This window comes from Ipomoea nil, unplaced genomic scaffold (genome assembly GCF_001879475.1).
Source record: "Ipomoea nil cultivar Tokyo-kokei standard unplaced genomic scaffold, Asagao_1.1 scaffold1407, whole genome shotgun sequence".
NCBI classification, from domain to species: Eukaryota; Viridiplantae; Streptophyta; class Magnoliopsida; order Solanales; family Convolvulaceae; genus Ipomoea; species Ipomoea nil.
In genome coordinates, this window is record NW_017617835.1 from 5826299 (window position 1) to 5849335 (window position 23037).

At 36.1% G+C, this 23037-nt stretch overlaps 6 protein-coding genes across 7 annotated transcripts; 1 reads left to right on the plus strand and 5 right to left on the minus strand.

Annotated features, from left to right (window-relative positions):
* Window positions 1-185: 185 nt before the first annotated feature.
* On the minus strand, window positions 186-2946 carry LOC109186649 (putative kinase-like protein TMKL1). Its single transcript, XM_019336728.1, has 2 exons — window positions 2020-2946; window positions 186-1357 (listed from the first exon to the last, which is right to left on the minus strand). The coding sequence occupies exons 1-2, from the start codon at window positions 2507-2509 to the stop codon at window positions 768-770; spliced, it is 1080 nt and encodes a 359-aa protein (XP_019192273.1). The 5' UTR covers window positions 2510-2946; the 3' UTR covers window positions 186-767.
* A 5297-nt stretch (window positions 2947-8243) lies between these two features.
* Window positions 8244-10605, minus strand: LOC109186106 (acid phosphatase 1). Its single transcript, XM_019336011.1, has 3 exons — window positions 9852-10605; window positions 9438-9647; window positions 8244-8537 (listed from the first exon to the last, which is right to left on the minus strand). Exons 1-3 carry the CDS (start codon window positions 10253-10255, stop codon window positions 8360-8362), a joined length of 792 nt encoding a protein of 263 aa, XP_019191556.1. The 5' UTR covers window positions 10256-10605; the 3' UTR covers window positions 8244-8359.
* A 686-nt stretch (window positions 10606-11291) lies between these two features.
* Window positions 11292-12678, minus strand: LOC109186346 (F-box protein At5g07610). Its single transcript, XM_019336294.1, has one exon. The coding sequence runs from the start codon at window positions 12584-12586 to the stop codon at window positions 11348-11350; it is 1239 nt and encodes a 412-aa protein (XP_019191839.1). The 5' UTR covers window positions 12587-12678; the 3' UTR covers window positions 11292-11347.
* Window positions 12679-13153: 475 nt separating this feature from the next.
* Window positions 13154-16990, minus strand: LOC109186102 (ubiquinol-cytochrome-c reductase complex assembly factor 1). 2 transcript variants are annotated; one of them, XM_019336009.1, is made up of 8 exons: window positions 16865-16990; window positions 16579-16749; window positions 15645-15858; window positions 15046-15212; window positions 14692-14816; window positions 14368-14428; window positions 14004-14052; window positions 13154-13590 (listed from the first exon to the last, which is right to left on the minus strand). In XM_019336009.1, exons 2-8 carry the CDS (start codon window positions 16744-16746, stop codon window positions 13529-13531), a joined length of 846 nt encoding a protein of 281 aa, XP_019191554.1. In that variant the 5' UTR covers window positions 16747-16749; window positions 16865-16990; the 3' UTR covers window positions 13154-13528. The 2 variants fall into 2 exon arrangements, with proteins under 2 accessions (XP_019191554.1, XP_019191553.1); XM_019336008.1 differs by having other exon boundaries at window positions 16579-16756.
* An 832-nt stretch (window positions 16991-17822) lies between these two features.
* On the plus strand, window positions 17823-21380 carry LOC109186081 (WD repeat-containing protein WRAP73). The gene is made up of 6 exons (XM_019335979.1): window positions 17823-18171; window positions 19134-19622; window positions 19891-20112; window positions 20196-20268; window positions 20422-20532; window positions 20654-21380. The coding sequence occupies exons 1-6, from the start codon at window positions 18055-18057 to the stop codon at window positions 21019-21021; spliced, it is 1380 nt and encodes a 459-aa protein (XP_019191524.1). The 5' UTR covers window positions 17823-18054; the 3' UTR covers window positions 21022-21380.
* Window positions 21381-22011: 631 nt separating this feature from the next.
* On the minus strand, window positions 22012-23037 carry LOC109186934 (ethylene-responsive transcription factor 5-like). Its single transcript, XM_019337130.1, has one exon. The coding sequence runs from the start codon at window positions 22988-22990 to the stop codon at window positions 22235-22237; it is 756 nt and encodes a 251-aa protein (XP_019192675.1). The 5' UTR covers window positions 22991-23037; the 3' UTR covers window positions 22012-22234.

A 23037-nucleotide genomic window follows, 5' to 3' on the forward strand; every position in this document is an offset into this window, starting at 1 on the left:
AAGGTAGGATAAATGGTGGTTGTTTAACAAGAAGCAATGGAATCCATGCCTGCAAGCAACTTGGAGTTGGAGCATGGTATTGGGAAAATTCTCATAGGCTCATACAAGAATTGGGTCCCACCAGACAAAGAACATGAATGCATTGCCTGCCAGCTGAAAATTCAAGGCAAATAACTGGAATGCACTGTCATAAATTTTCCATAGTTTCAAGAGGACAACCAGAATGAAAAGAAATTAGCATATGATTTATATATAATCATCAAATGTATACAGTAAGATCTAATCTCTTATAAGTTTGACAAACTCCGTGTAGTTCTGAACTGTAGGATGGCCTGCAGATTCAAGATATGAGTGTCATCATCTTCAGTTCTGAGATATTCTGATAAAATCGAATGTCATTAGATTACAAGAATTTGGCTAAAGAATCTTTCGGCCTCTCCATTCTAATAACCCCGTGAATTTTCTTGCAAGCAAGCAAACTCCCTATGATAAAGAAATCTGGTATTCATTTCGAGCAGGAAAAGATCAAGGGCCAGCTTCATAATTCTTGTAGCTTCCCTTTCAATCTTGCAATATAGTGACTGAACAGATTGAAATGTGAAATGTGGCGTTTCAAGATTGATTCCCCAAAGCACGGTATACCCCAAATGTTAGATTAATCAACATCGTCATTGCTGTACTAGGCTGCCTCAATGTGTGTCACAAGTTGATCGAGTGATTGTCGAGAAAACTGGGTTCACATTTCAGCAGAAAATTATCGTTTATTGTTACCTTTCAATTTCTTCGAGTCTAGTGAGGAACTCCTTAACGGTAGGCCGAAGAGAAGGCGACGGGGAACAGCAATCCATTGCAAGTCGAAGCAATTCAAGAATATGATCTTCAACCGCCTCTTTTTTACCATTGCTTTGGCCAAGAACCATCGGATGAAACAAGTCTGTAATCCGATCCTCAATGATGGCATTCTTGACCACATTCGGCAAAAAAATGTCGTCTTTAGCAGGGTATGTGTACTCATCAATCGGTTCCTTCCCCGTAAGCAACTCTAACAAGATTACTCCGAGGCTGTAAATATCACTTTCTTCACTAGCATCTTTCATCTTAATCAACTCCGGCACCTTGTACCCCTGAACTGCAGCGGTTTCAAGCATCTCCTGTCCAGCCGTTGGAGTCAGGAGGAGGTGGAGGCCAAAATCTGACACTCGTGGACGAAAATGCCCATCCAAAAGTACGTTCTTCGACTTCAGGTTTCCATGGACTATGGGGATCTCAAAGGCTGTATGAAGATAATCTAAACCTCGAGCAATCCCCATCGAGATCCTACATATGATGGGCCATTTGTGAACCTCGCCAACGCCATCTGTTTCATTCAAGGCAATAGGGCATTACTGTTCTACACAATGAAACATTCAAAACTAGAACGACAAGAAATCAAATTGTCAAAGACTAAAACTTGCTAGCAGTAACTTAACTATTAGGTAGATGGGAAAGTTATACATAGTACTTAAGCATAAGAAAACAAATTTCTTCCAAATCCAGAAGAATACTTTTAAGCAACTCTTTCTGACCCCTACCCAATCACACCCAACTATACTCAAGACCCTTAAATGATATTAAAAACATCAAATTCCCTTCTTGGTTTGAACTGGGCAACCTAAGCTGGTTTAACTGGTTTACCTAGTTGTGGTCTTTTTACGGCTAATTCACAAGACGGGGTTTAGCCCGTGGACTCACAAGACAGTGTTTAGCCCGTGGACACCCTCGGGTAGTGGATGCGGGTTCAGAAGCAAAACAACAAAAAAAGCTGACAAACATGACATTAATTTGAGGGACAGGTTTGACAGATCAAACAACCATATTTCAGATCATATAATTGAGACCCAATCCAAGAATCCCAATTCCCAATATCAAATCTTTGAGATTTGTGGAGAAAATATGAGAAGCTATACACACCAGAATAGAACTTTGTGTCCACAATCAGAGTAGAGAAAACTAGGCAGATGCAAAAAATGAAAAATTTACCTCTAATAAATTGAGCCAGATTGCCTCTGCGGTAAAAGGAATGAACCAGCAGCTTCTCCCCTCTGGGCCCTGCATAGAATGCATACAAAGGTACCAAATTGGGATGCCTAATTGACCCCAGAAGCTCAATGATTGGCACCACTTCTTTCAGGCTCAAAGTGCAAGGTGGCCTGAAGAATCTCAACAGTGCAGGCCTATTAGACCTCAACAAAGCAGCCCTATACAAAGTCCCATACCCAGATTTCCCTATCACCTCCCCAGGAGCATCAAGGATATCAAGCACAGTCAGATCTTCCCCACCCTCAAACCTCATCAAAATCTCCTTACCCACCACCCCATCTCTTTCCTTAACCTCAAAACCACCTTCTACATCCCTTGGAACATCCTCAGCTCCCCTCCTCCGACAGTAACACCACATGTAAACCGCCAAAGCTGCAACACAAAACGAGGTCAGTCCTATGATTAGAATCACCAAATGCGTGTGCTCCATTTTTCATGTGTCTTCCTAGTAAAGCTCCAATCTTTACACGAGTTCTGAGCTGAAACCGAGGATCCAAATCTGGGTATTGTTCAAGAATGCGAAGCTGAACTGGAAATGTGACCAAATGGGTTCAATGTTTCCGGGTTAAAGAGATTTCTGGGGGAACCCTGTCAAGGGATTTCTGAAACCATTCTAAAAGCAAAATCTAAAGAGAGTTGGTGGGAGATGAAATGGTGGAAGATGGCTTTTGTTTGGAAGCAAGGAAATGGAGCAAAACTGTAGCGCAGAGAGAGACAGAGAGAAGACGTTGGCCAGTTGGGAAAGTTGAGAGGGGAATGGGACGAATTTAAGTATTTAAGGTATGGAAGGTTGGAAGTTAATGTAGTACTGAATTCCTGGGAAAACATTAAACTCCATTCATAAACTGTTTGTACATTTTTTTGATATCAATTTATGTACTTAATCTTATATCATTAACATATATAACCTACATATTGTGGCATCTTTCATTATTATTATCAAACCCTCAATCTTATTTATATGTAATAGTTCACAAATCACACATGAGAGATAAAACGCACTAAGAAGATCATGTGCAATGAGTACTAGCAGAAAGGTGTAGATTGAAATCAAACTTATAATTTTACAATATGAAAGGGTCGGGATCAAACCATTATAATATAAAGTTATAATTCGCCAATGCGGTTGTCAGTCAACCACAAGCTTTTAAGCATTATTACATCTTTTATAATACTTACTATGTGTGGATTAATTGATATTATTACAATTTAATCAAGTGAGTTGCGTAAATAATAAAATTTGATACAAAATATTTGACGTATAACCTTAATTGAACTTATGCGTAGATGAAATGACAATTCATTATGATCATTATTAATTAGGTTTACAAATTTTGAAGCATCTTTTAAAAAATTTAGGCTTAATTCTATCTACACATATTACGGATGTATCTATACATAGATTTATTTTAAGTTTGTTGCCTTTTCAATTCAAAGTTAGAATTCTCATTCATATAGTAAACAATGAGATGGACTGTTCACCAATAGGCTAAAGATAGATTAGGGCATTTTGTTTAAAAATTGACAAGTATTTTGTCAAGAATCACCCAAATTATGATATCTATATAATTTTTAAAAATAAAAAAAAAAATAAAAAAAAAAAACTAAGTGCAGCTTTCTTTTATTTTTTTTTTTGTATTTATTTTTAATTATATTTTACAAACTATGCTTACAGTTTATTTAATTAATTAAATAAAATATTAATCAAAAGCTTTTATATAAAATATAGGAATTTATTATTTTGACATTTTTTTTTATTGTAAAAAAAAGAGAGAAAATCAAGGAAGAAACTTCTATCCCTTTGAAACAACAAACCAAATGCATTTTTCTTGGAGGTGTGCCACTAGTAGAAGACCCCACAAAGTAGTGGAGGACAGGAAAGGTCAATCTGTGGGCTTTTGTACCATTTTTGAGATACAATAAAATAATTTAATCGATAGATAAATATGAAAATATATCCCATAATAAAATTTGACAAATTAGGTACAATTGAAAATGATTTATAACAGCACTTTTAGATACATGCTAGCCAAATATTATTTATTGAAATAAATAATATCTTGAAAATTAAAAAGGAAAAAATGTGAAAGAAATTTTTAAAAAATTATATTTAGCATTGTAATATATATTACAATGCTAAATTATAATGTAAAATTATGAAATTAAAATTGTAATGTATCAATCGACGCTGATACTTCTTACATTCTGTACAACTCAAACAACTTTTCTTAGAGTTATACTAGGTATTATGGGTGCATTTATTAATGAGCGTGGCACAAATATGTAAATCAATTTAAATTGCTTATAATCAGTGTCGCAAAATTCGGCCGCCTAGGAGTTAGGCGGCACCAAGCCTTGCCGTTTTTGTGTGTAGGTGGCCATTCCTGGGCCGGCCGCCTAGGCGGCCAAAATCGGCCGAGTCAGCCAACTCGGCTAAGTCATCAGATTTTGACCATTTTCGTCTGTTTTTGACCGATTTTGTCTGATGTCGTCTTTCATTAATTATTGATTTTAATATTATTATGATGTTATGACTTATAAATTATCATTATTTCATTTATTTGGCTGTGTTATTTGATTGAATGTTGAAAACAACCTCATTAAAATTGTCAAACGGCAAGTCTACCACTATTTTTTTTTTTTTTTTGCGCTCGCCTAGCGCCTAGCGCCTACTGCAACCATGCTTATAATTGACCAAAACTCAAACCGAGAAGACTTATAGACATCTCCCTCATATATAAAGTCGAACTTTGAGCCTTGTGATTACTAAGTCAAGTGTCTAGTCAATTCGGGTGTGTTGCCTCTAAAATGACTAATATTAGAAGTATAAGTGACACTCAAATATGGGATAATTATTGATTTTTATGTATCTCAACCTTATTATTCTACAAAACAAAATAAATGATAGATGAATAATGAAAATGGGAAGTGTGATGTATGTGCAGTGCATGGACCAGAAGATTGATATGGATATATTTGTCTCTGTCTACTTTCTTCAAAATTAGGTAAAGAACAATATAAAAATTGCACATGTAATATGATAGTAGGGTTTCTATAATCTCTTACTATAATGTTCTTTTTTTTTTTTTTTCTTTTTTTTCTTTTTGGTTAAAAAAATAAAATAAAATGTATTTTTGTCACATTTTTTTCTTTCTTTTTTTGTTTTCTCACCGGATGCAAACTCAATAACTTTACCATTTATTTTGATATGGTACTGCATATAAATTAAGTGTTATCGTGTCAATTGACACTTTAAAAGTTTATGCAAAAAGTATTATGTAATAATAATAATAATAATAATAATAATAATAATAATAATAAAAAGAGTCAAGGAAACATGAAGGTAATGTCACCATATACCTTTTCTTTGGAAACCAAAAAGAAATTGTTTTGATCTTTGTGTGTTTGACTATCTGTTTCCCAATGATAGCGCATGTATAGTTATTACTATTTACTAATAGTTGCATCTACATTATGCAACAAATCCTATACTTTGGCACTTGGTTAAATTTTACTAAGGTGTGTTTGGTAAATAGTTGTTAGTTGGTTTGATTAACTGATAATATTAGCTGATTGTATAAAAGTGTTTTGTAAATTAGTTCTTAATTAGTTGAATTGATAGCTGATTACATATGCAAAATGACTTTCTCAAAAAGCTTATCGAAAAAATTACTTTGAGCAGCTTTTTGAATTTTAACATTTTAGAAGAATAAGTTGTTAAAAAAAACTAATTAATCAAACACTCATATTGATTGTTTAACCAAGTCAAAATAGCTAATAGTGATCAAATAAGCCAAAATTAACTAATAAGCTAACTATGTTACCAACCAGGGTAAAAGAGTTCTTTTTCACCGTTAATATCTGCTAACAAGTTAGTGAATATGAGCGAAGATGAAGTGTCACAGCTAGCACAAGATACATGGATAATGGTACATAGAAGTAATCATATTTTGCATAGGACTAAGCATAGGAGTAGGGTTTACTTATTACACACCCTTGAGTATTGGTTGTATATTTTCCTTGTGAAGATACATTAATTACAACAATTATTGTCTGAAGATCATGTAACGAGATTAACCAAGAAAATATTGACAAAAATTAAATTCATAACGTTTTAAGTATAATAATCGTGCTATTACCCAAAGTAACATCATTTTCATGTGGCATAAGGTGGTGGTTGTGTTATAATTATTAATGGTAGTGAAAGAGGGGCCCCTACAATTAAAGCTGATTTGTCTAATCTCTCTATGGAGATTTTTACTAGTGCACTTAGGCAAGTGAAAATGATTGTTTGCCAAAATGCCCAGCCAAATAATGGACCATTGCCCTTGTTTTGATTGGCCCATTTGCTCTTATTCAATTAATTAATCAACTAAAATCTTCAATGAAATTTACTGCCTATACTTGCATTACAAGAAATACAATTATTAGCCCATCTCTTTCATGTACCACTTAATTGATGTTGTGTAAAGAAAAATGAAAAAAGAAAAAACAAATCATAATGGATTTTTTATTATTATTATCATTTTGGTTGACTTTCCCTTGTATCCAAGGCATTTCATTCTACCTTTTCACTAGTGCATAATTGACAGCAACCACTCCTTGTAATAAAAATAATCATGCAAATATCCTTTGATTGAATTTGTCACATATGGTCGTCTTAGTGTAATTTATTTTATTTGTATAATTTACAGACTACTACATATGAGTAGAGTTCAAACCCTTAAGTATATTTCTCTTGTCACAAAAAAAAAAAAAAAAAAAAAAAATCAACTTAAATTTAGTTTTTTTCTTTTCATTTTTGTACAAATAAAATTAATATATAAATTTATAAAAAGTTCTAATTGATGATATTTTTGTAATTACCATATCATATTTAAAAATATATGATAGGACATTCGCGCATAACTAATAGGGCATACACAAGCGAATGCATTAATATAGATCCTTAGTGCACTGTCAATTATGGAAATACTATTGTGTTCTTTTTTAAATTTCTAGTCATTAATGATCTTAGATGATATTAGTCCGCAAATTCTTATGGAGTTACCTAACGTGCTATCAGTCATTTATACTTCCTCTGTCCCATTTTATCAGTCATACTTACTATTTATTGGTCAAACCAACTATTTATTCTTTGTTTATTTTCTTTAGTATTGTTTACTTATTTTTAAATTTGATTTTTCATGTTCAATAGTACTTTTAGTGTACTAAACTTAATATTATAAAAAATTAAATTTAAAATTACTTTAGTCATGTCTCGTTAACCGAACCATGTGAAAGGAGACGGAGAAAGTATCTCTTAAGATGAAACCTAATTAGGTGGTTATTTATTTATTTTATTCCTCATTGAGCCATGGATTGGACAGACAGCCATCCTAAAGTAATGGTTAGTTTGTTCTAACACCAGTCAACTCCCAACCACCCAACCCCCATAAACAAAGGAAGATCTGACATGTAGATTATACTATAAAACAACCTCAAACAAAAGCAATCCCCACCCTCAAAAGGCGAAGTCTCTCACTCTCAGGATCCTTACATTCCACTCGACAGAATTGTAGAAGGGTAAATCACGATAACTCAACGACCTGTTAAATAAGAGGATCAATGTCTGATGGATTCCATATTGGATGAACTTCAACACTGCAACTGTAAATACTCGATTTCAAGTCCTTACCCTCAATCTACTACCTGGAGTTGCCCGTGCCGACAACAAAAGCAATCCCCTATGAATAAACAGTATCAGGATGATATGAATTTGAGCACAATCAGATCACAGAGCAATTAGGGAAATGATGTCTTTTTAGTAAAATCTGCAGAATTTCAAGATTACAGTTGACTTTCAGAAGCAGACATCTTAGGAAGCTGCAAATCACAAAGATTTCAAGATTTCTTTATTCAACTACTGACAGTTTTCACACTGAAAGCACTGACATTTTGGTACAACAACCTTTGATCTGTGACAGACAACAGCACCACCTCAACTGCATTTAAGTTGATCAGCAATTCTTGAAAGCTATTTCATATTTGCAACCTTAAATTACAAACTTCAAGTACCTGACATGAAAAAGGTTTTGTCTTTTCCTATGTAACAGGAAATCTGAAGTGGAAATCGAGACTCGAGCATGCAATACAAGACAGAAGTATAAACTGTATCATAAATGAGCCAAGTCAATGAATCTTTGAATTCATTCCATTCTTACAAGCGGTCAACAGTACATCCATTTCATTGCTAACGTTTTTACAAGAATTTACTCAAAAAATATCGAATTAGCAAGTGTCAAGGGATGAAATACATGGGATTTGGAAGTTTAAAAGACCGTTGAGACAATGATGAACCTAGAAGATCACTCCATTGGTCGCCTGAGTTGCCCACGATCCTGAAACCTTCTTCCACCATCTGACTCCGTTTCTCAGATTTATAGGTCGTTGCTGATTTAACATGGTCCTCCGGTTGCCTGTAGGTTTCGGGACAAAAAAACATTTAGTCACTAGCTCTAGAATGCTAAGAATACAATGGTAATGTAGGATCATCTTTCATCGTACTAAGAATACATTAAAAAAAAACTCCAAACTTTGGCAAGATTTCCTACTTGAAAGGCTCAAAAAGATAGGAATTTCTTGCCATCATTCACAAAATCATAAAGCAGAAAACATCATCATAGATCTGGATCGCTACAATGAAAAGCAGCAAAATGCTCACATGGGTAAATAAGTGGATCAAAGGCTTTTTGTGCTATGTACTTCCCACTTCCCAAAGATGAATGGCAATGGCCCTTTCTAGTTTATCAAGTTTCAATATCACATTATCGCCAATCTTTCTATCGGTAGCAAAAAAAATCTAACTTGAATGGTGTTTAAAAAAAGCTTATATGACTGCTGAAAAGCAAATAGTTTTCTTTTTAAAAAAAAATTATTCGATTTTTTGAGTACTACTGACTCTGTTACAATGCAATATCTGTTCATAACTACTTTCTCAACCTACTGAAGTACAAAGAGTCACTAGGTTGAAGAATCAATACAATCCATCTAACCAAATCAGCAAATCTACATAGCGATAAGGTATCCAGATTCTATGAACACAGAAGGGCAAAACCGCAAAAGTCACATGTTTAAAGAAACCAAGTTCTCTCTTATAGTCATTTCATGAAAAGATTCTTCATTAGTTGATCTTATGTTTTGCACATCGGTTTAACCTCAAATAAATTCAGAATCATGCTCGCTATGAAATACAAGGAACAGGCTAAGGGCGTAATCTTATGGCCCAAACACTTCAACATATTTCAACAATATACACAAACATCATTCATTTAACAGACATTATCAAGAGTAGTTAGAGAAAACCACCTCAAACTCACCTCAGAACGAGCTTATCCCAGTCCTGGAATCCAGCATTCTTCAAATTCTCCACTGTAACTTCTCTGTGTCTTTCACTTCGCCCTGTCAGCAAGAAAGCTTTGAACCCCAACCTCTTAATCTCATGATAAAGCTTCAAACTTGACTTTATTGCTGGAGCTGCCCCCTTCTCAACCCATTTATCGAACTCCACACTATTAAAGACCTCCAACCTAAAAACAGAACATATCAATGATCAAATGCTCAACAAAACATTCTGAAACAGCAATCCATCCAACCACCTCAAACAAAATCGAAACTTTAACAGTATATAAGAACAGTAAATCAAATGTTATCAACAAAACCATCACAATTATCTAATCAACATTAAATCAAATGGAATCAAATTAAAGAATCAATGTTCATCAGAGACATACCCAAAACCATGCTCACAATAATAAGGGAGATTTGAAATCAGAGTCTCATCCACATCAAACACCCACACATCTTTTCCATCCCCTCCCAATTCCAAATTCTTTGCATAAACTCCAGACTCCTCTGAGGCTCTCAGAAGATCGCTTTCGTAGCCTTTTCCGGTCATGTAATCCTTCACATACCCAGCGCATTCCGCCGGGATGGTCTTCCATGGGTTCAAATTATTAGCCTCACCGGCAAATCTCCAGCTCGCACACTTCAATCGAACCTCATCGTCAAAACGGGATTCAATATTCTCCGGGTATTCAATAACCAGAGGCCTCGGAAAAGCATGGGCATCCGGATTTTCATTTGCCAAAGCGAAGGAAAACAGAATCAAGAAAAGGGAAATTCTCAAAGCACTCATTTTCCGGGAATCAAGAAAATCCCTTTGGAATGTACGTATACCGATCGTGTACAGATATATATATATACACAGAAGACCGCGTATATACGTACAGGAAGAGGAGGAATAAGAAATGAATCGTCAAATGGGAATTCCTTTTTTTTTTCTTTTCTTTTCTTTCCCCACCTTTTTGCAGCGATCAGATCAGATGCTTTTCTTGGTTGGATTATGAAACCCTTTGAACAGGAAACCTTTTTTGCGGTTTTCTATTGCAAAGGGCGTCGAGTTTGGTGGGAGAAGAAGAAAACCGTGAAACCTAACCGCGCTTATGAGAAATGAAAATGGAGACCTTGCAGAATAAGTCTGTAATATACCTTTGTATGCAAAACGTTATGCGTATATATCTGTTGCCTTATTGGTTAAGATTGAACATTTGAACAAGAAGACACAACAACGGTTTGGACCCAATAAGAATGCTCCACTTGTCTCCTACGACTAATTCACTATTTTTATAGAATAATAAATAAATACAAATTACTCAAAATATACAATATTTGGTGGAATTAGTCTTATGGTCTTATCCTTTATATACCAAATTCTTAATCATAATTAAATAAAATTTTAAAAATCAACAATATAAGCCGTTAAAGCGGGTCATCGGTCCGCTAAAGCCCGCCAACTTTTTCGGTTTAAAAAGACTCAACCTGCAATGCTCATACTTACCAAGGCCCCCACTTTGATGGACGGCAAAAAAACAAAGAATGCCATGTAATCAAAGCATGGCGAGTGGGTTGGGCTAATAATTTTAACCCGTTTTGATAATTCTTAAACTATATCTTACTTTTTGGTAAATTAGTTGACCCAATTGGATCCCCTCCATAGAAGAAGGACGAGTATTTATATTACATTTTTTTTTTAAAACTTAGGTGATCTATCCCAGCTTTGTCGGATTAATCTTAAGCCCATAGGACCTTTCTAGAGCCACTGTGAGTTACGCAATCAGCTCACTGGTCAGATTTTAGTCTTTATGTGCACACAAGCGATCGAATCCAGAACAAAAAATGACGAGTATTTATATTACAATTCTTGCAGGTACTAGGAGATGTCATGGATTCAAACACAACAAAGAGACTCAACATATTGGAAAGCATGTTCAAGGTATCTTAAAGAGCCATGTTCCTGGGAATCCTCCAAATCGCAAAGCTTGTCAAAACTCCCATCCACAAGATTGAACCTTATGGCCTTTCCTGGGGTTTGCAGTACGAGGAAAGAATCATCTTCTTCTGTCTTACCTCTTACCAGACAAAAAATGGAGAATGCATAATAAGAATACCAGTCTATCATCTCAGGAAGGTCAGCAAAAAACTGTTTAGCATCAACTCTGTACTTCACAAACCACTCAGAGCAGTCACTCTTCATCTCATGCACATCAAACCTATCTCCTGCACGCTCATAAACCGCGACGAGATGCAAGTGTCCACAGGACTCCCCGAAATAGCCAACATGTCCCCCTTCGCGAGAAGGTGGAACAGGCATTGTTCCCCTCGTTTCCTGATAAACGTTAAAAGACAAAATGGTAAGATTTTCCCAAGTACTAATCCAATGTATCGCGCCATTCCAGTACACGCTGTTTCTGAAATTGACGTTGGAGAGGAATGGATCGCCCACTGCTCTCCAGTGGCTGGTTTCTGATGAAAAAACCTCGATCTCATAATGATCATGAGCAGACTCAGAATCGCGAATGCAGACAACTTTGTAGTGAGGTGAGCTTGCAGGGTCAAAAGCTAAGCTCATCCCGCGAATGATCTTGGAAACACAGACAACCTTGTAGTGGGGAGACCATCCAAAAGACAGGCTCGTTTCATGGACAGTGTTGGATGTTTTAGTAACAGGACATGTTTTTGGGAGAGTGGAGAAATGTTTTGTGGTGGGGTTGTAAACATAGTACTTGCGTTTACTTTGGGAAGCAAGAAAGCTTCTGCAAAGCAGCAGTCCATTGCAGGACTGGAGAATGTAAATGCCAGAAGGCTCCTCAGTGAATCTAAGCTTCTTGAATGGAGGATTTGTGTGGCTATGAGTGCCCAAATGGATGTAATCATAATCCGGTTTGGTGCCAAAAGTTGGGAGAGGCAAGAACAAGCCTACTGCCGGGTTAGGATTGGGATTTCTGAGTATTGAAAATCTCGGGTTGGTTATGAGAGAGAGCCAACGTTTAGATACACACTTGAAACGGATGAGAGATCTGATAGGTAGACGTAGCAATATCTCGAGTAAGAGGTCATCTATGGAGGAAACTCGTTCAGCCGATGCAGTTTGCTTGGCTGATTTGGTTATCTTGATTCTGAGTTTCATTTCAATAGTAGAAGAGGAGAAGATGGTTTGGATTCTGTGTTGAGGGAAAGGAGGCTATTTAAGCTATGGTTTTGTATTAAGATTGCTTTGCAAGCTTGTGAAATGGTTGAGTTGACTTCATTCATTTGAAGAACTTTTGTTTCACCTACCATCCTCTCTCTCTCTCTCTCTCTCTCTCTCTCTCTCTCTATATATATATATATATACACACACACACACACACACACACACACGAGAAATCAGACAGGCTCAACCAAGAGGGTGTTGGCAAAATTTGAACTTGTAACTCCCTGTACAAGAATTATGCTCCACTCACTTAGTCACCCCTTTCGGAGCCCTAACATCCTATTTGGCTTCAGGGTCAGCTTGCAGAGCAAGAAGTTTCCTCCCATCAGATTTTGATAAAAATAATTTGGTTGCAAAAAGCATAAAAACAGTATCTACATATAAAGAGAAGGCAAGAAACCATATAATCAAACACATCAGATAGATTCAATGTAAAAAAACCAAAGATTTTCTTGAAAGTTGCATCCTTAAAATTGCAAGGAATAATTTTCCCAGAAAAGCTCAACAGAAGGAATGACCATTTCCCATTCTCAAACTGGTAAAGAATTTACATCAAATAGGTATAATTGTTCATGGCGTATACGCGCAGAATCGTTACAATGAATATTTGTCAAAAACGTCTTACATTTTCTGCTAAACTTTGCGAGTTGGGTTAAAGAAGCCAACAGATTATTCCCATCAACACAAATAATGAAAACTGAGAAATATCTTTCAGGTAAAATATGGGATAGGGAACCTTATATTACTTGCCTATGTATTCAGTAACCTACTTCAATAGGCTGTAAACAGGATCTTGAAATGTACTGTGAATCAATGGCTAAGCTGCATCATTTCATTGGACGCTGATCTCATTTTCAACGCTAACTGCTTGCGAAATCAAATTTTTATTCCTTCCAATGGGGTGAACATGAAGTTCCCAGAAAACACAGCAGCTTTATCTGTCCATCCAAGAGCCTCGTTAGTAAAATAAGGGGAGATTTCTTAAGATTTGCACATCCAACAATCAATGACAGACAACTTCCATTCCTCGTTGAATAATAAAGTAGGGTTTCACCTTGGGATGTGAACGTCTTTCAAGAGATTTATTATTTTATTTCCTTCGTATTGCCCCTACATGATTGCTCAATAGTTTATCTACTACATTTTGGTGGTTGAGTGGGTGGGGTTCTTGTTTAAATTAATGTGTTATCAATGGTGGAAGACTAATTCATGCAAACACAAAAGGTCCTCACTCAATATTTTCCTTCCTAGGCAGGGACTCAAGGACAAGAAGTAGAAAATCCACAGAAGCTATTGCTACTTATCGAAAAAATGAATTAGACACCATTACATATGTGATTACATGACATACCTGTCAATGACAGACAGTTGGCTTCTCGACGAACATATCTTGACATAGCCTGCAATTTATATTTAATGGAAAATAAATCAAACGGAAAAAATTCCAATCATACCCGGGGGGGGCGGGGGGGGGGGGGGGAGGGGGGGGAGGGGGGGGGGGTAAAAAAGAAAGTATTAAGACAAAAAAAAAAAAAAAAAGTAGAAAAGAAAATCTTCTGAATCTTAAGAAATGTACACAATTATAAGCAGGGTATACATAATTAGTCCATTTCTACCTTCAGCTAAGATCAAGAGTAGCATATTTCTTACTATAACAAATACAAGTTGAGGGATAGTGATAGTAACATAGAATGTGGCAAAAAATGAGAACTTGCCTGGACAGGAAGCAAGGCAGGACCATCGGGTGTTAATGTGCCATCATCAGAGAATACATTCCTATAAATAAAATAATAACTAGTTCAGGCAACATTATTAAACTATAATATATATGAAATCTACACTAAACCTCAAATATCAATGCTTCTTGCTAAAATTTAACAGTCATAATTCTCAACTGTTGAAAACAGTCAAATTGCTAAAGTATGAAGGAATAATTCAGATGTGTGCATATGAATTTGATGTTCCAAAAAAAGGCGTGTTGATTACAAAAATACATGAGAGAGATCATATTTTATTGAACTAACACCCTGATGCTTTACCTCCAAATCACATTTTGCAACTCATCTAGCTTTGCCTCAGGAAGAATGGCAGCATCATAAGCTACAATGTTGCCATAAAATATCTTCTCTAATTCCTTCATCCATTTACTCAATAATAAGTTGACCTGCAATTTCAAGTAGGATAAAGGACATGAACAAAGATGCTTGAAAAGGTTTTTATTTGGAATGAGTATGTCCATTCTGATGAAGGTTTTGCCCTTAAATTTGTAATGTGAATAGTTTATTTCAAAGCTGAGTATCCTTTGAAACTATTGGCATGCAAACAAACAAAATCAATCTAGAACAAGAACCATTGACAATAGAATGCCAAGAGGATAGAAGTTCAATAACTACCCCAGCTTTAGAAACTCTCAACTCCAGATCATGATTGTACATCTCATACAAATATTGTCCCAGCTCAGAACCATCCTTTCCTTCTTCTTTTAAGCGTCGCAAGCATAGCCACATATGAAGAACAAGCAAGGAGAATGTTGTTTTAAATGTTTTTTCCAAGCTAAATACTGCAATATATAGGTTCAAGTTAGTTTTTTGGTTATGGAGGAAGAAAGCATAGAAAGAGAGAGTTTACCTTTTCAGACCAAACAATTCATAACACTTGTTTGATTGTGAAATATGAAGAGGTAATCAAGTCATTGAAAGGTTGTTAGAAAATTGTTGGGCTACCTATACTGCACACATTCTATGCATAACTAAGTGACACGGATTTTTTGCGGTGCTTTGGCACTTATGATTTTTATTAGAACAAAGCTACATAAAGTTTTACTAGTAACAGACTCTCCTTGTTGCTGAATTCCATAAGAGGGCTATGTGGAAAATATTTAGAAAAAAAAAAAAAATCATGAAGTTGGTTTCTCTCTATGTTGCCATACTCAAAAGATTACAACTTTTTATGAAAGGCTTCATGTTTGGGAATAGAGCAGAGATAGACTGACCATCATATATAGCAGGTCTATCAACTTGATGAGTAACGCGGCGATAAATAACATTTGCCCCTCGAATGGCTGTGCTTTGTTTACTGTAAAACAGCATCAATTTCAGGATAAAATGCTTGATACCCTCATATTGCGGCTCTTCTATCCTTTGTGGCGAATCAAGGGGCAAGGCTAGTGAAGAAGGTTTAGACCAAAACATCTTATTCAAATTTACCTGCGTAAATGACATTATGTATTAGCATTAGCAAGCAAGTTGGACAATAGAGATGCAATGCAAATGATCACCAATTCCCCAAGAAACACGTACATGTGAATGCATGTAAGTCTTATTTCAACACTGGAGGACTTCTATGACTTGTCAGTTTTGACGTGGGTATAACCATAAAAAAACAGAATTTGTTAAAATCATCCAGAAACAGTTTAGGTTGCTGAAGAGAAGATTATGCCCACGATCCTATTCAAATGCCAAACACATGATAATTTTTTTACAAACACGCCATTCTTCTTCTTGCCCGTGGAGTTGTTTCTCTTCTTTCTTCACAACAGAGGGACACATAATTGATACACACTTCAAAATTCACATTTCAAGTTGCATGACGAGGACAGAGTAGACAAGACCTCGACTTATATTTTCAAGGATTTCATACCCTCAAGCTGCAAAGTGAAATCCTTTGATTCTATTGCGAACCAAAACAATTAGCTTTTTATTTCACTTATTATTGTAAAATTAGACCTCAAATACTCAAAATATTAACTCCCCATCAACAATCCAACCAATGGTATACCTAAACACACTTCACAGCCAATTTGTCAAACCTATTGATTATCAAACTTCTTGAAACAGATCATATAAATAACAGTTCCTCGATACCATGCATACATCTACCCAACAACCACATAAACTCATAAAGTATTGATCTTTTAGAATTAAAACCTCATTTTTACTTCTCTGAGTGGAATCCACAGCATCCGGCTCATCCGCCGCTGCAACCTTCGAATGCCCTCGGCTCGATAAAGCACATAAATTTTTTCCCAATTCCATGCTCCTCTGTGAGTTAATCCTACTCAAATGAGTAACAGCTCTGCTCCATCTCTGCAGCATTTTCTGCAAGCTATCAGAAACAACATTGCTTAGTACATTAAAAAATAAATAAATAAAAAACAACAAAAAAAAAAAACTAATGAAGCTTAATTCAGTTTATATACACTAAAAATCGTACCTTTAGGCTCGAGCTATTGGAAGATTCCCTCGTTGTTTCAGTATTGAGATTTTGGTGAACTGCGAGAATCTTAAACCCTAAAATCCGTTAACTGAAGAATGGAGATCCCGTGCTCCGGCTTATTAATTCGTTTAATTAACTAACCATCCTTATAAATTTTATATTTAATAATATTTTTAATATAATAATGTCTAAGAATATAGAAAATATTTTTCTTGCATTAATACTAAATAAAATATTACAAAAAAATTACTTATAAATAGTTTGAATTGAGTTTTAAAAACAGTCAAATATAACGAGCTTGGTTGGTGTGAGTGGACGTCGGGATTCGGGAGTTCGAACTTGGTGCAAATGAAGATTATCCTGAGTATAATACGGGCTTGATATTAAAAATAAGTCAAATACATAATTAGTCAATTGGTGACATATTTTATAATCTTCTTATGTATGATATTAAGGAAATAGCTAGAGACTTTGGTATTCAGCTTTTTATTTGTTAAACGGTCCGTGAATAACGTCGTCTATGTAATGTGGCGCTTATGCAATATGTTGTCAAGTCAGTCATAACACGTGTTGACTCTGACGTGACTTGGACTAATACTATAACTAAATATATGTAAGTGCTTAATCGAAAATGTCAATTTCTTAACTCACACCATCTAGCCAAGATCAAACTAACGACCATTATATGCTCTATATATCTCTTATCAATATGGAGTAAACTAGTTTAAAACAAATAGAATGCATAAAAATTTTAAAAGTTAATGTTTCAAAAATGTTTCTCCTTAAATTTATAAAATCTCATAAAACATTTCTTTACATCTTTGGTTTTATATTTTCTCATTTTTCATTTCCGTACTACATGACCGGAATTGGAGCACATTTGGGCCGATTCAAAACCGATGTCGTATCAATGTTCCGGGTTTGAATCGACCCGGTTCAGTGTAGCGCAACTGTAAAATTCAAAAATTGAATAGGGGCACATTTTTTTTACTCTTCACTGTCCACTTCTCCATTACAGATTTACAGAGATCCAAAGATGATTTGAACCCCATCACACATCCCACAAGCCTCTTCAGATCCACTGTTCCGAATCATAAATCTTTGGAAACCTTTAGAAAGCAAGAGAGAGTTAGCAATGTGAATTCCCCAGACATCTGAAGCAAACAATCCTTTAGGTTTGAGCTTCAATGGACTTTACAGAAGCGTTTAAACAATCTGGCCCGTGTGCTTTCTCCCCAAATGCTCGATTTCTCGCCGTCGCCGTTGATTACCGCCTTGTAATTCGGGAAGCTCTCTCACTCAAGGTACGACCTTTCTCTGCCCAAGATAAAAAATGCTGATCTTTTACATTTTGTTTATTTTTCCTGGTAGCCATAGCTTGCCGTTTGAATAAACTATTTTATCTCGGTATCAAGGGCAGTAGAGTTCTGCAAAAAAGGTTTAATTGTATGGAAACTATTGGTTCTAAGCTCAGTGGGTTGATACTAAAATGTATACTGTATAGCTAGAATGTATTGGAAAAAAAATAATTATAAGCTAGCTCTTTTTATTTGGCACCTTTAGAAATTTTTACATCCTTGAGGTTTGAGGTAAGAGGTTTGTACTGTGACAATGAAGTTGCATCAGTTCAGTACTTAAGGTGCATACTTTTGACACTTAAATGCATCAGTTCGGGACTTAAGTGCATAAGTTCGACACTTAAGGTTTATCAGTTCGAGACACTTAAAGATCATTGACATCCATTTTGCCTTGAAGCGTTTTTTTTTTTTTTTTTTTTTTGAGCTGTTCTCTCCCGTGTGAACTACTCAACTACCTATTATGCATCATGGAATACATAATTTTAAGATTGTGCATTTTGTAATGCCTGATTGTGCAGTTCACACGTAAACATTGGTTCTCATTTGATCCTGCCCATATATATATATATATATATATATATATATATATATATATATATATATATATATTTGGATGACGAGGTAAACCCGCAGCCAAGCCACTACATGGGTGCGCGCGCACACATTTTGGTTGTGAACTACCTGCAGTTTCTGTAATCCAGTAAATGAGAAAACACGGTGGAGTTTTATCAGTAAAAAGTCTTGCTTGGGAGTGATTTTTGAAAGTTAGAGAACATTTCAATATCTATTCTGAGAGGGACATAATAATGAAGTAAAAATGAAATTTCAGGAAGCTATTATTAAGTTGCATGTGGTTTTACGGTTTAGGAACTGAAAAAATGCTGTTGTTATCTCTGTTTGTGCAATAGGTGGTGCAACTATTTTCATGCTTGGATAAGATTACATACATTGAATGGGCACTTGATTCACAGTACATCCTTTGTGGTCTTTACAAGAGACCGATGATCCAAGCATGGTCACTGACGCAACCTGAATGGACATGTAAGATAGATGAAGGTCCTGCTGGTATTTCCTATGCTAGGTGGAGCCCTGACAGTCGACACATATTGACTACATCTGAATTCCAACTACGGTTAACTGTTTGGTCACTACTCAACACTGCATGCATACATGTGCAATGGCCAAAGCATGGTTCTAAGGGAGTATCCTTCACCAAGGATGGAAAATTTGCTGCAATTTGCACAAGACGTGATTGCAAGGACTATGTCAATCTGCTGTCTTGCCATACATGGGAGATAATGGGTGTTTTCGCTGTAGATACATTGGATTTGGCTGATATACAATGGTCACCCGATGATAGTGCCATAGTAATCTGGGATTCTCCTCTTGAATATAAGGTGCTACCTTCAATGCTCTTTTTATGATCATGGATTCTCCTTCTGTCAAGACTTTGCATTCTAATTATTTAACTGATTTGATAAATGAATTATGAGAATAATTTCCCTCGTATTTCCTGAGAGTGGGACTGCTGTGCTAATTATCTTTATAAGGGCTTCATTTTATTCTTCTAATTTTTATTAGTGAAGTTGACCATTAGACATGTGGCTGATTTAGTACAGTTATTGTATGGGGTTTCATAAGTATGCTGCTTCTGCTTTCCTTTAGGTTTTGATATATTCACCAGATGGGCGGTGTCTGGCCAAATATCAAGCATATGAGAGTGGTCTGGGTGTGAAAAGTCTTTCATGGTCACCTTGCAGCCAGTATTTAGCTGTAGGTAGTTATGACCAAATGCTACGAGTTTTGAATCACTTGACATGGAAAGTATTTGCAGAATTTGTGCACTTGTCAGCTGTTCGAGGTCCTTGCTGTGCTGCCGTTTTTAAGGTGAATACCTTCTCATTTACTGGTGCAGATACGGGACATTTTTTGTTTTGGAAGGCATTCTAAAGTTCTCTTTTACGTTTCAGGAAGTAGATGAGCCATTGCAACTTGATATGTCAGAATTATCATTGGGCGATGATTTTTCCCATCACAATAATGGTAAACATTAGGGTCCGTAGAAAAATATAATATTCTCTATTTTTTCCACTCCTTTCTGTCATCTCGAATTTCAACTCAAGCCTTTGAAGGCAAAATACATTGCTGCCCGATTAACATATTTAATTACAAATTCATTAACATTTTTTTTTCCAGATAATGCTCCCGAAAGACAAATTCAAGTCAGGTATGATGTTATGGAAGTGCCTATTACACTCCCTACTCAAAAACCTGCTGGGGATAAACCAAACCCCAAACAGGGAATCGGTAAGGCTGTTTCTGATGCAAATATCTTATTCAGTCACGAACCCATACAAATCCTGTTTCAAGTTATTTAAGTTTGTTATACCGTTAAGCAGGATCTATAGTCTTCTCTTCTTTTGGGCAGGCCTGATGTCGTGGAGCAACGACAGTCAATATATATGCACTCGCAATGACAGCATGCCAACCGTCCTGTGGATATGGGACATACATCATCTCGAGCTAGCTGCCATCTTGATACAAAAAGATCCCGTTAGAGCAGTAGCTTGGGACCCTTGTTGCACACGCCTAGTTTTATGTACCGGAAGCCCCCATTTCTACATGTGGACACCCTCGGGCGCTTATTGCATTAACGTCCCTCTACCTCAATTTTCTGTCCTCGATCTGAAATGGAGTTCGGATGGGAGCTGCCTTCTCCTAAAAGACAAGGAGCTGTTTTGCTGTGCTGCTGTACCGTTATTACAAGAATCCAGTGACTACAGCTCAGAGGACTAAAGTATTAATGACCAATGGGATTACGAGATTTTCGTTCTTCTCGGGGATGGTGAGGAGGGATGTATCAAGAGCTTCTTTGCCAGGCTTCAAACTGATTGTATTTGTATTATGCATTTTATGCTTCTGTAACTTATGTACAAGCTCTATAGCACAGATGTTGCAAGGACCTGTATGATATATGTTTAGCCTGTGAAAATGCAGCTTATTATGTACTGTAGTTTTCATGGGGAATGTTTTATACATCTGTGTCCTATCATGACATAACAAATTATTGGCTATTCCCAAAGTTATGTTTTCTAATTAATACCTTTGATTTTGACTATAGTTGTTGTGTATGTCTTATATGTGTACTTTGAAAATGACATGCGATGAAGTATAATGGAATGGAGTGATAGTATTTGGGGGTGGGGGGCACTGTCCCCATTGTGATGTAGTGACTCTCTCAAATGGGAGGTCATAGGTTTAATCCAGTAGGAATGGTGAGAAAGTTATTATGAACAAATACTATGGTGAGAAAGTTATTATGAACAGATACTATATTGTAACAGAGTAAGTAGTACTAAGAAAAACAAAAAAAAAGTATCTCACTATCGGGATTCAATCCTGCCATTTTATGGGTCATTATTGGAGGGTAACATAAAAAAAATATCACCATATCCTAGGACAAAATCTTTTGAGGTTGAAAGATAAAATATCTTGGTTGGATGAAGTCACTCATTTTGGATTTAGTGGCTGCGGGCTAAGGTGACTAAAGAATAATTATTAATTAGGTTATAGGATTGCAAAACCAAACTGATCCTATCATAAGTCAATTTATAAATGAGTGACAAGTGTATTATTATAAATATATATATATATATATATATATATATATATATATATATATAAAGTAATACTAGATATCTGTCATAAATTTTTTGTTCTAATATGACAGTCAATTTATAGATATTCAATGAATATAAAACATAGTGTGAAAAACATACTGGATACATTAACGCATTTTCCTTTAAATATAAACATATATAACCACATAGATACAACCTTTGCAATGCCATGACGTTAAATTATATTCTAAAAATAAAAAGAAAGTAAAACATTCGAGTTGTAAAAAAAAAAAAAAAAAAGTAAAAGAAATTAAACAGTTTTCACATTTTTAGATTACAGTTTCTGGCCGTAGATAGAACATAATTAACTGTATTTCCAACATCAACTGTCAATCTTTTAGCGCCATTTTGCTCTTGCTTTCCTTCCTCCGTTTCCGGTTAACTTTGGCCGGCGGCAGCGACTTTCCGGCGTCCATCGGGAAGTTCAGAATCGCCTTGCTACCTCTCATCTTGAATGCAGCGCAGTCGTAAGCGCGTGCCGCGTCGACTTCGTTATCGTAAGTCCCGAGCCATATCCGGTATCCTTTCCGGTTCGGATCTCGGATTTCCGCCGCGTATTTCCCCCACGGCCGCCTCCTAACCCCTCTGTAATACCTCCCTTTTCCGGCGCGATTAACACGCGTCAAACCAGCCCCGTATTCTCTCCGGCCGCCGGGAATCGAAGAGACATGTTCCGTCGCGATTGGATTCGGAGCCGGTGGTGTTTGCGGGTCAAGAAAAATGCCGGGTTTGGTTTCATAAAACTGGGGGAAATCGGGTTGCGGGTTGAAATAACCGACACTAGGCAAGTCGGGTTGATATAAGTCCGAATTAGAAAATTCGAACTTTACAGAGAAGAAATTCGTCCCACTAAAAAAATCTTGATCTGTAACAGAAAATTGTAATGGAACAAATTCCGTTGAAAATTCCGTTACCGTTTGTTGATTGGTGAAGACATTATTATCTGGGAAGCAGAAGTTAAGGTTGTCGATGAAGGCCTCCGCCGTCGTCGCCGTCGAGGTAGCAAAGTCTCCGAGAAGGTGTTGGCGTATCAGCTCCAACGTTATACCCTCGTCTTGAGTGCCCATCATCATGCCTTCATGCATATATGATATATGTATGTATGTGTGTTTGTAACTTTGTATGTATATGT